At 48.1% G+C, this 15,821-nt stretch overlaps 1 protein-coding gene across 2 annotated transcripts in view; it reads left to right on the top strand.

The window, feature by feature from the left end:
• Window positions 1–15,821, top strand: part of LOC135899042 (scoloptoxin SSD14-like) — a 126,942-nt gene that overhangs the window by 44,246 nt on the left and 66,875 nt on the right. For both annotated transcript variants that reach the window (XM_065428289.2, XM_065428288.2), the window contains exon 7: window positions 8,535–8,685. In XM_065428289.2, the coding sequence (XP_065284361.1) occupies window positions 8,535–8,685 (151 nt within the window). The remainder of the gene's footprint in view (window positions 1–8,534; window positions 8,686–15,821) is intronic.

The following is a 15,821-nucleotide window of genomic DNA, read 5'->3' as shown; positions in this document are numbered from 1 at the left end:
GAAGCGACTTCGAACGACGCCGACTAATCCAACCTGCCCACTGGCTTCCGCCGGGCTCGGTACGATCGTGTGCTAAAACAGCCAACCGAATCACGATTGCCGCAACGTCTGTGCTTGTTGTATGTGCATTTTGTTGTGCTCAAAACGAATGGAAACACGTCTACGAGCTCCGAAGTCTGGATAATCAACACTCGCCTATCGCCCATGTTGTTTACGTTACGCGTAGGCCTAGCGCGTCCATCGAGTTCGTAACTGGCGAGTGAACGAACTCACCTGAGAAACTCTGTCGAAGGAAAAGAATTTTCAGGTCCGTTTGGTGCTGCAGTGATTTAAAATATGGCACTCTTGACTTCGTGTGACCTGTGATGTGGTGAATGAACCGTGTGGAAGTAGGCTTGGTCAACCGCGGCGTGTTTCGTGGGGTGTCAGTTGACTCAAGTTTAACGGGCAAGCTCTGCGCTGTTTCCAGTGGTAAAGATAACTTCCGCCGAACTATTGGAAGTACTTACATAATCAGCCGTGCCGCCTGTTTCAGCTGACACTGCGCTCTTCTATTCGGCATGTGAATCCAGTTCAGCACAAGTTCACTATACTCATTCACTAACTTCTTTCTAGTGCGTCCGTCTTTTGGGCTAGTCGGGCATAAATCGCTCGTGTAGCAATCAAGAACACTGACGCACTGAAGCATACGCGACAACACAGTCATGTTTGAGTCAGTGTGTCGTTATAGTTGAGCACTGCAAAAAGAAATTATCTGTTTGCAACATGTGCCCTGTGTGCAGTGCATAGCAGGACCTGCATCATGCAAGACCTATGCATGTAGCAGCGTATATCACGATTGCTTCGATGCCCGCTTCAGAAGCAGCAAGTACTGAGTCAATGAAACTGTAATTGATTTTTATCTCACTTTTTGCTCATGGAAAGTGTAGATGGTGTGAGTGCATTGTGGGGAAAGTGAAAAGGTGTCATCAGTGTTTTGTGCAGTCAGTATGCTTAAACTGCTGGAATCCCTTCAGCCTCTATACTAAAATGTTTCTTGCTGCGATACTATAGATTGTAGTCAGGACAAGGATTTACTCAAAACCAAGTTACTAATGCACCTGCGCAGAATGTGTTTGATTAAAAAGTTAACGCTTCCACAACAACAATATGCCGATGCACAGCATATGTGCTTACAATAAATACATTCCATAAAGGTGAACGACTGGGCCTACAATATCAAACTTTGTAGTAGCACCGTAAAAAGTGCTGCCATGCGTATCAGCCACAACGAAACTGCTGCACGTCCAGCCTTCTTCCTTGGAGGCACTTCTATAAAGACTGTTCGGGCCCTTCCCATTCTGGGTGTAGCATTTAGCTGTTCTCTCAACTTTTCCGCATATGTCACCAGCACTGTATGTAAGCACCGGCCCTTTCTTGGGTTTGTGTCCCGTGTCTCCCTTCCCTGATGACCTAAGGTTTTCCGAGCACTCTACACTTCTATCATTCTGTCACGGCTTGAGTACTGCTCATCAGTATAGTTCTCGTACCAAACTCGCGACGCTAACAAACTTAAGCTTGTTCAGCGCCGGACAATAGGCACCCTTTACTCCCGTCTTTTCGGTTGTCACAAGCTCATGCCAGCCTTCGAGGATTGCCTCAAACCCCTCAAGTAGCACACCCTGCAATACCAACGCAACATTGCACTAGTCTATACTGTGCAGGGTGTTTGACGTCTCTCTGGAGAGCACTAATCTTTCTTCAGTTCGTCTGAACAAGTGGTCAGCACAGCCTGAGCCCTCATCACTCCTCTATGGCCCGACACCACAACTCCATGATTATATCTGGCATGCAGAGCTTTCTCTCCACCCCCCTGGCGATTTGGATTCTCCTTCCTTGGAACCAGACTTCATTGGCACTCCTGTGTGTTGTGCACCTGTCAAATGTGTGCATGTGTGCCGTGCTGTGTTATTGAGCAAGTGTGTGTGCACATGGAGGGGAAGGAAGTCTCTTCTGCATCCTGCAAATTCCTGCTTTAGATGGCTGGTTATCAGATGCTCTAACATACAGGCATCAGCCTTCTTTTTAGTCTAGTGTGCCAAGTTACCACTAAGATTATTATTATTATTATTATTATTATTATTATTATTATTAGAATCATCACTTTGACCATATTGATTGTGTTGAAGCCAGCATGACACATAATTCAAAATATTTCTGGAGCTTTGTGGGCTCTCTCTTCTAAAAGGAGTGCCAAAGATGTACGTCTTCTTCATGAAAATAGTGGTGTTGTCTCGAACACTGCTGATGCCTTTGCAGAACATTTCTGTTTGCTATATGATGTGAAATATGCTTCAAGTAACCTTCCATCTCAGTCTGGCGCAGTGTATGCTAACAGTCAATGAAAACCTCGTTTCCAAGTATATGAAGTGCCTTAAACTTTGCCTTAAGCTTTCCCTTTCTTGTGGTGTTGATGGTATTTCCTCCACAGAGCTTAACCCTTTGAGACACCGTCTACACAATTGAGCACAGCAGGAGCGTGCATCAATAGGAAACGCACTGATGAAAGTAATGGTATTTAAAATGTGTTTCATACATTTGAAACACTTATTATTGGAACTGTACTGCAATTTTGAATAATGTGCAGAATGTTTTAACAAAATGAGTGGGAAGTAGACGACTGGGTGTTGTTACTCTGTGTCAGTATGTTGTATGTAGCAGGTTCACTTCTTTCATTGTTTTTTACAATGTCATGCACCAGGCATAATTGTCAAGTGGCTGGATAAGTGCTTTTCAAGCTTTTCAAAACACGAAATAGTATATGTTTTCATATTTTGTGTTTTCGCATGGAGTCGAAATTTTGGAAACTTGACAAAACTCGCTAAACAATTGAAAATTCTTAACATTTGCTGCAGCTGTACACTTTCTACGATTCTGAGGATGCAAGAGATGTGGTGAAAGCAACTTTTCAATCAACGGGATAAAGTGGTGTCTGAAAGGGTTAAGACGTATGGAAGCATACTTGTTCCTCGTTCTCACAAGCATCTTCAATAGTTCCCTAAAGTCTAGTACCTTTTCTAGCACTCGAAAGGTAGCATGAACATTGCCCATGCAAAAATCAGGGGCTAGATGTGCAGTTACTAACTGCCGACCTATATCTATCCTCTTCAGTGCGTCAGGTGTTTGAATCTATATGGGATTCCTCGCTTTCTGTTAGTGCTAAGAGCATTTTAATAAATGAACAGCATGACTTTGTGTGCCGACATTTCAGACTGTCAACAGTGTTCACCACTGCATCGACTTCCAAAAAGACATTTTTTCACTCTCAAACTGGTGCAGAAGCAATAAGTACTCTTAAAGGCTTCCGACACTATGGCATTAAGTTATATGCACTAAACGCACCATGTGAAATTTTGATACACCCTACGTGATGCTCCACTTCTTAGGGTCGATGAAATGAAAGATCTTGGTGTGTACTTCGACAAAATGCTAAGCTTCTCTTCACATATATAATTACACAAGATGCCCTTCACGCTCTTGGAATTGCATGATTTCCACTCACCTGTTGTGTTTCTGAAATTCTGCTTTGTGCCTCAAACTGCTAGAGTATGCTTCTGTAGGAGGGGGATGCAATGAGCAAATCTAATTCTGACCTCATTGAACGCATCCAGAATAAATTGATACCTACCTTAAAGCACCACGTTTGCCATTCTGGCGACCACAGTTGAGCCTTCCCAAATATACTTCAACTCGCACCTCTAGATTCAAGTCTTAATAAATCACACATTTTGTTCCTGTATAAGGTGGTCCATGACATTATAAATTCCTTAAAGCTTCTTGATCATATGCATTTGTTTGTGCCGCAATAGTATACCAGGTAGCATTCCACATTCGTTGCCTGGGCTTGTTACAAGATTGTGCTAATAAGACTCGACTCCAAAACATACTTCAGAGTTCATTTCCTGTGTTTTGTGTATCTGTAGATAATCATGTAGGATTAGCTCCCTTTTACTTTTCCGCGTTTCCTTTTTTTCCTATTTGTTTCTCTATCTTCCATTTTTTTGTCTATTACATTCATGTTTTCTGTACATTTTGTCTCACATAGTGCTCGTTAAGTGCACCTGTAAAAAGGTTCTCTAGCTGTTCCTGGGCACTACAATAAAAATTTGAATGATTGATTATTATCGTAGTATAAAATTGTGCTGTTTAAGTATGTACTAGTATACTATTTCAGCGCAGTAGCTTTTGTGCAATTAAAAAAAGGGCATGAATTAAGAAGAGAGAGAGAAAATGATAAATGAAAGGTAGGGAGGTTAACCGGGACTGAGACCGGTTGGCTACCCTACACTGGGGAAAGGGAAAGGAGGACGGAAAGATTAAAAGAAGAGAAAGTCCACAGGGGATATCAGTCGGTCACTCAGTTTGGATCACAGACGCTGACTCAATCCGATATCTTGCAAATATCGCAGCAGCGCTTTTGTGGCCTTTTGTAGCTGCGACATGCGAGGCCATGGTCCCAAGATCTAGTTCAAGGTGAACAGCTTTCCACCTAGCTGATTGAGAGCTGTGCAGAGGTCTTGCCTTTCATCTTCAAAAGATGGGTAGTAGCACAGTAGGTGTTCTATGGTTTCCTCGACACCGCAGGCATTGCACTCGGCGCTATCAGCCATTCCAATCAAAAATGCATATGCATTGGTGAATGCGACACCCAAACGTAAGCGGCACAGCACTGTTTCCTCATTTTGCGGAAGACCTGGTAACAGCCGCACTTGCATAGAGGGATCGAGGGAATGCAATCGATGTTGAGTGAATTCAGGTGTGTGCCACATTTCCAATGTCAAAAGAGTGCGCTAGCTTGCCTAAGTGTTGGGCTGCGTCGGTCCACGATAAAGGTATAGAAATAAGGGTTGCTCTTTCGTGGGCTTTCCTAGCAGCTTCGTCAGCGGGGTCGTTGCCGGAGATACTGCAATGACCAGGCAGCCACTGAAACACGACGTCGTGTCCTTTCATGATCATGTGATGGTGCATTTCTCGTATCTTCGACACGAGTTGTTCACATGACCCGTGACGAAGAGATGACAGAAGACATTGTAAGGCCGCCTTTGAATCGCAGAATAGTGGCCACCGATTAGCCGGTTGGTTATTAATATAATCAACGGCACCTCGGAGGGCAACAAGCTCCGAACCGGTCGATGTTGTCAAATAAGAAATCTTGTATTGGATGCTTAGTGATCCTGATGGTATAACCACTGCGCTGGTGGAGCTGGTCTGAGTAGAAGAACCATCCGTATATATGTGGACTTGATCAAAGTAAAAAGTGTGCAAACAATCCAGAGCTGCTTGCTTCAAGGCCAAGGTAGGCAGGACGGTCTTCTTTCTTATCCCTGGAACCGTAAGACGCACTTGAGGTTGTTTTAAACACCACAAAGCTGAGGTTGAACATGCTGAGGGTGTGAAGCCCAATGGTAAGGAGGCACGATGGATGCTGACCTTGTTGGAGAACGGCGCCTGTGGTCGTCGTTCTGGCATGAATTAAGAAAGTGCAATAATATGCTATGTGCCCGATCATATGCATTGTGCTATTTATTTCTTCTGAGTTTTAATAATGGCTGACTACTGTATGTAGTGTTGTGCAATAAAATAATATGCCACAGCAATTATTGCGTGCCTTGCAGAACAAATTGAATATATCTTTCTCAGTCAAAACATCATGGCAGGCTGAAAACAATAAACTGCAATCTTTATTTTTGTGGTGACGAAGTGTGTAAATTGTGAAAATAACCTGTTTATATATTTCTGATACTATGCAAATGAGCTGCTCCCATACATTCGAATAAGTGCTTCAATAGTATGACTTGGCAAAGGGCAACGAAAGACTCCTATTCAAACCCTTTAATTCTCAAGCTTGTATTATCTGACGGTATGTCATTTCATTAATGTAAAGAAAGGCAAACTTGATATGTGGAAACCAGTTACAATATAACATGGCCCTTGCAATGTGAAAATGTTTTGTAGCAATACACTCAACGTGAAGGCCTCCGGATGCGGTGTTGATGCATCAAAACAACCTAGAATAACGGAGGTGCTCCATGGGCTAGATTTGGCAGAATCAAGAATTGGGGGGAGACAAGATATGAATTACATACACTTTAGCTCTTCTAGTTTTTCTTTTTTTGTGAGTTCTCCAGGTGTTTCAATTCCGCTATGCTGATTTTCTGAGAACCCACTTTTTCACGTTTCGCTCATGCACCAACAAGCATAATTATATTGACACGGATGCTTTATCTGTATCCGGTTACCGTATTTCACCGGCTAAAAAATGTTAAACGTTATCGCTCGGTGCAGGATGCGCCTGAACGTATCGCAAGTTTCGCGAATGCTATCGATGGTTCTGTCTGTTGTCGACGAACATTGCTAATCCGATTGCATACGCGACACGAATTGTGTTGTAGTCTCTGGAAGGCGCGCGGGCACCAGTGAATAGGCTGTAACTTTCGACGACTGACGTATGAAAACCGACGCGCTTGACCAGCAGATGAGATTTTCTACGATTGCCGACATTGCTCGCCGCTATCGTTGCGATTGAGCCGGCACTATTTATTTACCGTCACTACTACGTGGCAATATTTCCAACACAGATTTTTTTCAGTTATACATTGCACGCCTAATTCTTACATAGTTGGCTGTGCAATAAGCTACCAAAAATGAAATGGTACAACAGTTTTTGATATATGGCATCGTCGTGCAGGTGTTTGCAAAGCGATCTCGCAGACAGACGACGTGCGTGCGCTGATGTCGATATGTTGTACACTATTGTTACTTCAAAAATAAAAACAAACTTGCGGCAGGTGTATATTCATTATTCAAATGTGTTTTTTATATCTAAAAGCACATACAGATCACTAACTTATTGTTTCAAGCTTAGTTTACAGCAGGCTGTTTTAGGCCGAACTTTGACGGATGAAGACGGAATAGTCCAGCAACAGTGCGCCGCAGCCGAGGAGTGAGCTTCGGCGCGCGTCTCCAGTGGTTGCGCGCCCTTTCCCCCCAGCCAAAGCGAAGCGACGCGTTCGCTTGCCAGCGCGCGCCGAAGCTTTCGGCGCGTGCCAGTTGTTGGGGCATTAGACTTCTGTCAACCAAAGGACCAGGCGGGATTCCCTTAAAGAGCTACTCAACAATGGACCATATTCACACTATCAATCAGGTGATAGAGAAATGTGCGGAATGTAACCAACCCTTATATATAGCTTTAATTGATTACGAAAAAGCGTTTGATTCAGTCGAAACCTCAGCAGTCATGGAGGCATTACGAAATCAGGGTGTAGAAGAGCCATATGTAAAAAAAGTGAAAGATATCTGTAGCGGCTCCACCAGCCACCGTAGTCCTTCATAAAGAAATTAACAAAATCCCAATAAAGAAAGGCGTCAGGCAGGGAGATACGATCTCTCCAATGCTATTCACAACGTGTTTACAGGAGGTATTTAGAGACCTGGATTGGGAAGCATTGGGGATAAGAGTTAATGGAGGATACGTTAGTAACTTAAGATTCGCTGATGATATTGCCTTGCTTAGTAACTCAGGGGACCAACTGCAATGCATGCTCACTGACCTGGAGGGGCAAAGCCGAAGGGTGGGTTTAAAAATTAATCTGGAGAAAAATAAAGGAATGTTTAACAGTCTCGGAAGAAAACAGCAGTTTACGATAGGTAGCGAGGCACTGGAAGTGGTAAGGGAATACATCTACTTAGGGCAGGTAGTGACCACGGATCTGGATCATGAGACTGAAATAACCAGAACAATAGGAATGGGCAGGGGTGCGTTTAGCAGGTATTCTCAAATCATGAACAGCAGGTTGCCACTATCCCTCAAGAGAAAAGTGAATAGCAGCTGTGTCTTACCAGAACTTACGTATGTGGCAGATACCTGGAGGCTTACGAAAAGAGTTCTGCTTAAATTGAGGTCTACGCAACGAGCTATGGAAAGAAGAATGATGGGTGCAGCGTTAAGGGATAAGAAAAGAGCAGATTGGGTGAGGGAACAAACGCGAGTTAATGACATCCTAGATGAAATCAGGAAACAGAAATGGGCATGGGCAGGACATGTAATGAGGGGGGAAGGTAACCGATGGTCATTAAGGGTTACGGAATGGATTCCAATCGAAGGGAAGCGTAGCAGGGGGTGGCAGAAAGCTAGGTGGGCGGTTGAGATCAGGAAGTTTGCAGGGACAGCATGACCGCAATTAGTACATGACAGGGGTAGTTGGAGAAGTATGGTAGAGGCCTTTGCCATGCAGTGGGCGTAACCAGGCTGATGATGATGAAACATACATGAAATTGCCACTGCCAAAGCGTCGCCAAGATTCCTTTAGTGTTGCACACTGATAATTTATCGTAATTTTGCTGAAATCAGGTCTCGTAAGAGTTGGCTAGAGAACTTGCAGCAGTAGTCATCAGCACAGACAGAAGTGCACCTTAGGCGAGGGCAGTCTACGCCCGCTCTATCTGCAACCTACAATATAAAAAGAAACACTAAGATGTGCTGGTTTGTTTTGCAGATGCCGTGTTGACCAAGGACGACTTCAAAAACTACAAACCTACCTGGTCTCAGCCAGTGACGGAAGAATATTCAGGCTACACATTTTATACTCTACCTTTTCCATCCAGCGGTGTGTTACTCTTCCCAGTGATTCCGTGGGCATCGCTCCTGTAAGTGCCGCTGGTCCCCCTCCCCCCCCCTAAAAAAATACAAGCATGCGATCCAAAGACAGGGTGGTGAGGATGTAGACAAGGCAGACTCGAGTCGAAGCATAGTATCTGTTTTTATCAGCTTATTATCTGATAAGGGTTCCATTTCGAAGGAAGATATTGAACTTCGCAAGTTCGCGTAGTGCTTAAAACCTGCTTCACCTTCGCAGCGGGTCGGCCCGGTGTTACACCATCTCCGGTATCAAGCCACGGTTTTTGCAAATGCAGAACACAAACGTACAGAATCCTAGCCCAAAAAATATTTTCGCTGTAGAAGCGACTTCATCATGAACACCCGTGCCTTCGCTCATTTATCTCTCTAACTGCTATGAAGTACTTGCAACAATGTGGAAAGCGGGAAAACCTTTTGTTTTTATAGACAGTAAAAAACACAATTAACAAAAGCACTCAGGACATGTATGTGGAACTGATAGAAAAAGATGACGGAGGAATTCATCTCACGATGACTGTCGACGATAATACAAATAGCAGTCAGGAAATTTAGTTACAGGCCATATTCCCGAAGTCCTGTTTATTAGCACTTGTAGTTCTGATTCCGAGACTCATTGATTCGGCTGTATGCTACATACTCTGATATCGTCCCACTTTGCTATGGAACTCAGCTGGTGGTGGTGGCGAAGCGTGGTGGTGCTGAACGACGACTGACCACCGAGCAGCTGTGCTCGTCGGTGTTTATTGCAGTACCATGACCAATCTTTTCTGCCGAGCTTAGCAGGCCACCGAGCCTGACGGGCGAACGAACATTATGCCTGAGGGGGCGTCACATGCTTGCTACACATCCTTACCCCGCGTTTGTTTGTTAAATAAAAGAAACAAGCGTCCATGTTCAAAATACGAGGCTCTGCTTCCACCCTAGCTGGGTCGTAAAAGGCGAGTAACGGTCCGGTGGCCTCGGCCGTCGAGTAGTCCGCCTGGGCACCGGTGTTGACGGGTCGGGTGTGGCAATGCCGAGTGCTGCCCGAGCCAGGCTCGCTCCATCCGGAGGGTCCATAGTGGTCGGCCTTCTGAGTGGTGCCGGACTCGACACTGGTCCAACGGATGCCGCACCAATGGCTACGGTTGCCGCCTCCGAGGTGGGTGGTGCTCCGCTGGAAGCGACTGGTGCTGCCGCTATTCCTCCTGCGGGCTGGAACTCAGAAGTGGCAGTCGAGGGTGCTGGCCAGGTCCCGAGGCGAGGCCTGACATGGTCGGCGTGTCTGTGCCACATGGCCCCATCTGGCACGCGGACGAGCAGTGATGAAGCGCTGGCAAGGGACAACGCCTGTCCGGCAGACCAGGGTGGGCCAGGACGGATGTTCGTGGTGAGAACTGGAGCTCCCAACCCTGGCAAAGGCCCGGGACGGCACCCTTAGCAGCCAGCTTCTTCAAGAGCACTGTTGATCGGAGGTCCAGATACAAGACGTCCAAGGGTGTCTTGACCATTCGACCCAGCAGGAGTTCACAGGGCGCACGGCCAGTGACATCGTGAGGCGTGGTCCGGTACTGAAACAGTATCCGGGAATCTGCGTCCGGAAATCCCTATTCTGGCTCTTCTTGAGCTTGTTTTTGTTGGTTTGCACCACCCGCTCGGCAGCACCATTTGAAGCAGGGTGATACGGCGGAACCATCATCCGGCGGATTCCGTTCTTCGTCAACCAGGCCAGACACTCTGTGCTGGCGAAAGCAGGACCATTGACGGACACGATGAGATCCGGCAACCCGTGGGCGGCGAAGACCTGTCGTAGCGCTCAATGGACGCGGCTGCTGATAGAGTGGTGACAGGTAGAACCTCCACCCACTTCGAAAAGGCGTCCACCACCACCAGGAAGTAATGGCCCTTGAAGGGTCCCCCAAAATTCACATGTAGGCGGGAGCAGGGCCCATGTGGGTACGGTCAGGGGGTGATTTCCACATGACGCGAGGCTCACTGATGCTGCTGGCATATTTGGCAGCTCTGCACCAAGTGCGTGATGTCCTGATCCAGGCCAGGCCAGCAAACATGGGACCGGGCCACCAGCTTGGTCTCTTCTACGCCAGGATGACCCGCGTGCAGCAACTGCAGGACCCTGGACCGGAGACTTTGTGGGATCGCCACCCTAGAGTCCCACAGTAGTCAGCCCTGTTGCAAGCTCAGCTCAGCGACCTTGTGGCTATAGGCCAGCTGCACCGATTCGTCTCCCCGGGACACCGCCTTGACCACCTGAGACAGGACTGGGTCCCGGCGGGTCGCTTGAGATACCGCAGATCTAGAGAGCACCTCCGGGTACGCGTGTTCCAGCATGAACACTTCGGCAGATTCTGGCAAAGCGTCAGACAGCTCTGGCCAGGGCAGGAGGCTCAGGGCACCAGCAGGTCCCAGGTCCTTTCCCGGACGGTAAACCAGCTGGTAACTGTACGCTGCCAGCCTCAAGGCCCAGCGTACCACTCGAGGTGATGCCTGCACAGGAACTGCCTTGTCAGGCCCCAGCAGCCCCAACAGCGGCTTATGGTCCATGACCGCCTCGAACTTCCGGCCCCAGACATACTGGTGGAAGCGTTCTACACTGAACATGAAGGCCAAACCTTCCTTGTCCAGCTGGCTGTAACGTTGCTCTGCAGCATGAAGCCGTCGAGAAGCAAACGGCACAGGACGTTCCTGGCCATATTTGTCCCGGTGTGCCAGGACAGCTCCCACACTGTACGGCGACGCATCTACAGTAAGGACGACCGGCTTGGCAGGATCGAACTGCACCAGCACTGGAGCCTTGGTGATTAGCTCCTTGCTGCGCTGGAAGGCGCGGTCCTGCTCCTTCTTCCAGACCCATTGTTGACCATCTCGAAGCAGAAGATGGAGCGGCTGTAGATGCTGCGACAGGTTAGGCCGAAAACTCCTGCAGAAGTTGATGAGGCCGAGGTAGCTCTGGAGCTCCTTCTTGTTCTGGGGATTAGGTGCGTTGAGGACAGCATCAACTTTGCGGGGAGCCTGGACTAGGCCTGCCTGGGAAATGACATGTTTCCCAGTGACAAGGGTTTCCCGGCCGTTACTGACACGCTGGTCTCTGTGTCCAGCTCCATGGAAATGGGGTGCCCGCAGATTTCGTCGGTTAGCATCTACGGCGGCATAGGCGATGGTACAAAGCCCGTGTGCCACATGTCGGAAATTAGCGGGTGCTCGGCCACGACGTGGAGCCTGGCCGCGGAAGAACTTGAGCCTGCTGCCATACGGCCCCGGCGCATACCCTTGCGACGGCTACCCTGGCCGTGGGCTTGTGTGGTACCTGAGCTTGAATCAGGCTGCTACTGCTGTTTGCTGTTCGTCCTCCCCCTTCGGCATACACTTGCGAGGTGCGCAGTTTTCCCGCACGTAAAGCATTGGACTTGAGTGAATTGGCACTACGAGGGGGAGCGGGCACCACCACAGCGACCGCAGGTACTGCTCTTTGTCGCCAACTCGTTGACCGCCGCTTCCTCCGACGCTGAGCCAGTCGCACGGGAAATCTTGCCAGTGTCCTTGGCGTCAGCTTCTATTGTCAGCGCTGCCTTCACGGCGTCGTCCAGCGAGGGTTCGGGAAGCTCCAGGAGTCGCGTCTGCATGGCGGGGTTGTTGATTCCGCAGACGGAACGGTCCTTGAGCAGCGAGTCCAGCTGGTCCCCGAAAACGCAAGCACTCGCTAACCCTCGCAGCGCAGCAACGAACTGCGCGAGGGTCTCCTTGCTGGCGGCTCCGGTTGTTGAAGCGGAAACGCTCCATTAGTGTGGGCGGTGTTGGGTTGAAATGCGAGCGCAGTATGGCAAACAGCTCACCCAGCGTCTTAACGTGTGGCGTCGCTGGCTTGAGAAGGTCGAGCAAGGCGCTGAAGACACGGGTCCCGCAGCTGGCCAGGAAAATGTCCCGCTGTATGGCCTCGGGTGTATCGTTTACCCGGAAGGACACGTGGACTTGCTCCTCATAAATTTGCCAGGTGGACCCATCTCCTTCGAACGGCTCGAGTCTTCGGTACAGTGGCATGGCGGCAGCAACGGGGGGTGGTGTTTCGCCACTCGCGGTGGCGTGGGACGATCCGTGGGTACTCGTCACCAGTGTCACGATCCACCCGGGTTCATGAACAAGGGGGCTCGAGGCACCCTCCGTTAGCCCGACGCTCTGCAGCGTGGTGGTGCTGAAAGATGACTGACCGCCGAGCAGCTGTGCTCGTCAGTGTTTATTGCAGTGCCGTGACAAATGTTGCCTGCCAAGCTTAGCAGGCCACCGAGCCTGGCGGGCGAACGAACATTATGGCTGAGGGGGCGTCACATGCTTGCTACACTTGTCAAAGTCACCCATGAGCATGGAAGCATAACGAGTAGTTTACGATGTTGGCGCACTCACGAAGGGATTATGAAGAAGGAATGACATCGATTGAACGACAAATGCGCGTAAGGAGGACGGCATGGCGACAATGATGTATAACTCTATGACACAACCGGATGAGGAGGCGAGAATGACGACGATGGTACGACTGCAATGACATGTCGACGACAGTATGACAGCAAATGCATGATTGCGTCTTTGCGACGATGACACAATGGCGATGATGGTATGACAACCACGGCATTATCACAATTGAATGACGACATTATGATTATGATACAAGGAATAACGAGGAATGCCGTCGATGGATCGGCAAAGTTGCCATCATACTGAGACTGCTCTAGAGGTTTGTGCTCCTGGTTGATACGCTATTGTGGTCATCCCATTATCGACAATGCAGCCTCTTGATTTTACACATCATGCCGTCATTGTCACACCATCTACACCGAGCCAGTAGCCCAAGTTTTCTGACAGCTCTAGCCAACAGCTATAGGTTCATGGATGCGATGCGATCGGGGTCATTGCAACACCGTAATTTCAGCTTTGTCGTCTGTACTCCTGATGCCGTAGACTTCTGGCCATCTCCACCACACAGTGGTGATGCATTCGTTGTCACATCGCTAAAGTATTACGGTCTTCACTATTCAATCGTTGTCATTCTGGCATTCTAGTCTCACTCTTGTTATGCTGTCTTCGTCATTCCTTCTACTGCAATCAAGTAGCCCAAATAGCTTGGCTAACTGAGCTTGTGTTTGAAGTCTTGAGGCCATCGGGACCACGGCATCGAGATATTCAACCTTTGTCATCTGACTTTCTTCATGCCATCGCCATAAGGCCACAGGTGTCACACAGCTGTCGTCATGGCGTCGTCGTCAAGCTGTCATTTTATTAGTGTCATCACATGAGTAACCTCACCCTATTGTCGCTGTGACATCATTGCCATCCGCCTTCATAATTCGATCTACATCAACCTTTCCTCTTCTGTGTATTGTAATCCTACTGTTGCCGTTCAATCGGGACGATGCTGCCCTTCTTAGGCCGTCATCGAATCCCAGTCGATATCACGCCTCTATCTGACATTCGTAGTAATGCCGTCGTCGACGTGCCATCTCAGTCACTCAATCTTCATCCTCCAACTCTTGCCATACCGTTGCCGTCCAACCATTGATGCCATGCAGGTCATCATGTCATTGTGCTATTGTCATCATGTCTTTGTCTTGTCATAGTCGCCACGGCATAGTCATCATACAGTCATCCTCATGCATACGTCCTTATACTCTTGTCATTGTGCCATCATCGTCGAGCTGTCGTTTCATTATCGTTATCACGTCAGTAAACTGTCGGACTCGGGATAGCGTTTAGGCCAGGAGTCTTCCAGGCGCAGGGCTTAGTACGTCCTGAAGTAGGAGTGAAAGGTAAATTGTTTATTTTACATTATGCACACTGAATCCAGGTACAGAAGCCTGCTCCGTCGAGGAACATTTGAAGTGTCTTAGCTTACTTTATTTCTGAGCACACATCAGGACACTTCAGGATACACTTTCGTAGACGTCAGGACACACCATTGCATGAAAGTTCTCCTCCATTAAAGCAGTTTATTACCCTAGATGACTAGACCTGGGAATGTGATGACTGTCTCGGCCAATCACAATCGTCGAATGGTGCGCAATATTTGACTGATGACGTGAAACCATCTTGCCATACTCCGCGCCCTTTGTTGAACTATCGCCCCGCATACGTCGCAGCCTTGTGGCGATTTGGGAAGAAAAAGTTGACGCACTTCTCATGGTAGTCCTAGACGTTGGCCCTTTTAATCAATTAGTCGACGCTCTGTGACGGTCAGCTGTCAGGGTCAGGTAGAGTGGTTTTCGCTGTACTTACCGCTTCCACGGAGGGTGTCAGTTCTGCTCGCCTCGAAGGGAGCTGCTTTGTTTTCGCGTCACACTATACGTTGGGCCCTGTCGCCGTCTGGGCCTGTAATAATGAAATGGCTGCCTCTTTAGAAGCCCCCAAGGAATGCTCATGGGCTTTTTGAGACGTAAGGATAGTCATCCCATTGTCATCACGCCGTCCTCACACCAGCTTCTTTCATCCATGCACTTCATTTCTCGTTCGTCATTCTATAGTAATCATGGGCTGCCGACATTAAATCTTGATGCTGCCGTTGTGACACCATCGTGTTCATTGCTTAATCGTCAGACAGGCGCTATCATGCATCCGTTGTCAAACCGTCATCGACATGCCACTGTGATTGTGCCATCGTCCTCATTCTCGTGTCTTCGTCCGATTGTCGTGAGACAGTTGTCACTGTGTCGCGGCACCTCCTTGACGATTTGTCGTCTTTGTCACCATGTCGCCGTTATGCCATCGTCACAATTTGAGAATCGACATGTTATTGCTTTCACGCAGTCATCCTTACGCGCATTTACCATTCTATCGATATCATCCCATCTTCCCAATGGCGTCGTCACTGCGTCAGCGTCATACGGTCGTAGTCATGCTACAATCTTTACGGCAGATCTTGGCCAGCGAAGGCCAAAGCAACGTTGCGCAATAACGGAGTATGCAGCATGCACCCGGATCCACGAGTCTTTGAATTAGCACTACAGGTGCTAAAAAAATAGGACTGCAGGGATAGGATTTCTCAGAAAATTGCTGGATTGCGTTCTGTCATAATTCTTTTCCTAACAATTTTGCTAACAATTTCTACCAATTTCCTTAGTGTATAACTTAATTATATGTTCGAATGTTTACAAGGTGTCACATT

This window comes from Dermacentor albipictus, chromosome 7 (assembly GCF_038994185.2).
Source record: "Dermacentor albipictus isolate Rhodes 1998 colony chromosome 7, USDA_Dalb.pri_finalv2, whole genome shotgun sequence".
NCBI classification, from domain to species: domain Eukaryota; kingdom Metazoa; phylum Arthropoda; class Arachnida; order Ixodida; family Ixodidae; genus Dermacentor; species Dermacentor albipictus.
Note: the sequence above shows the minus strand (reverse complement) of the source record. Positions and strands in the feature narration are given on the sequence as shown.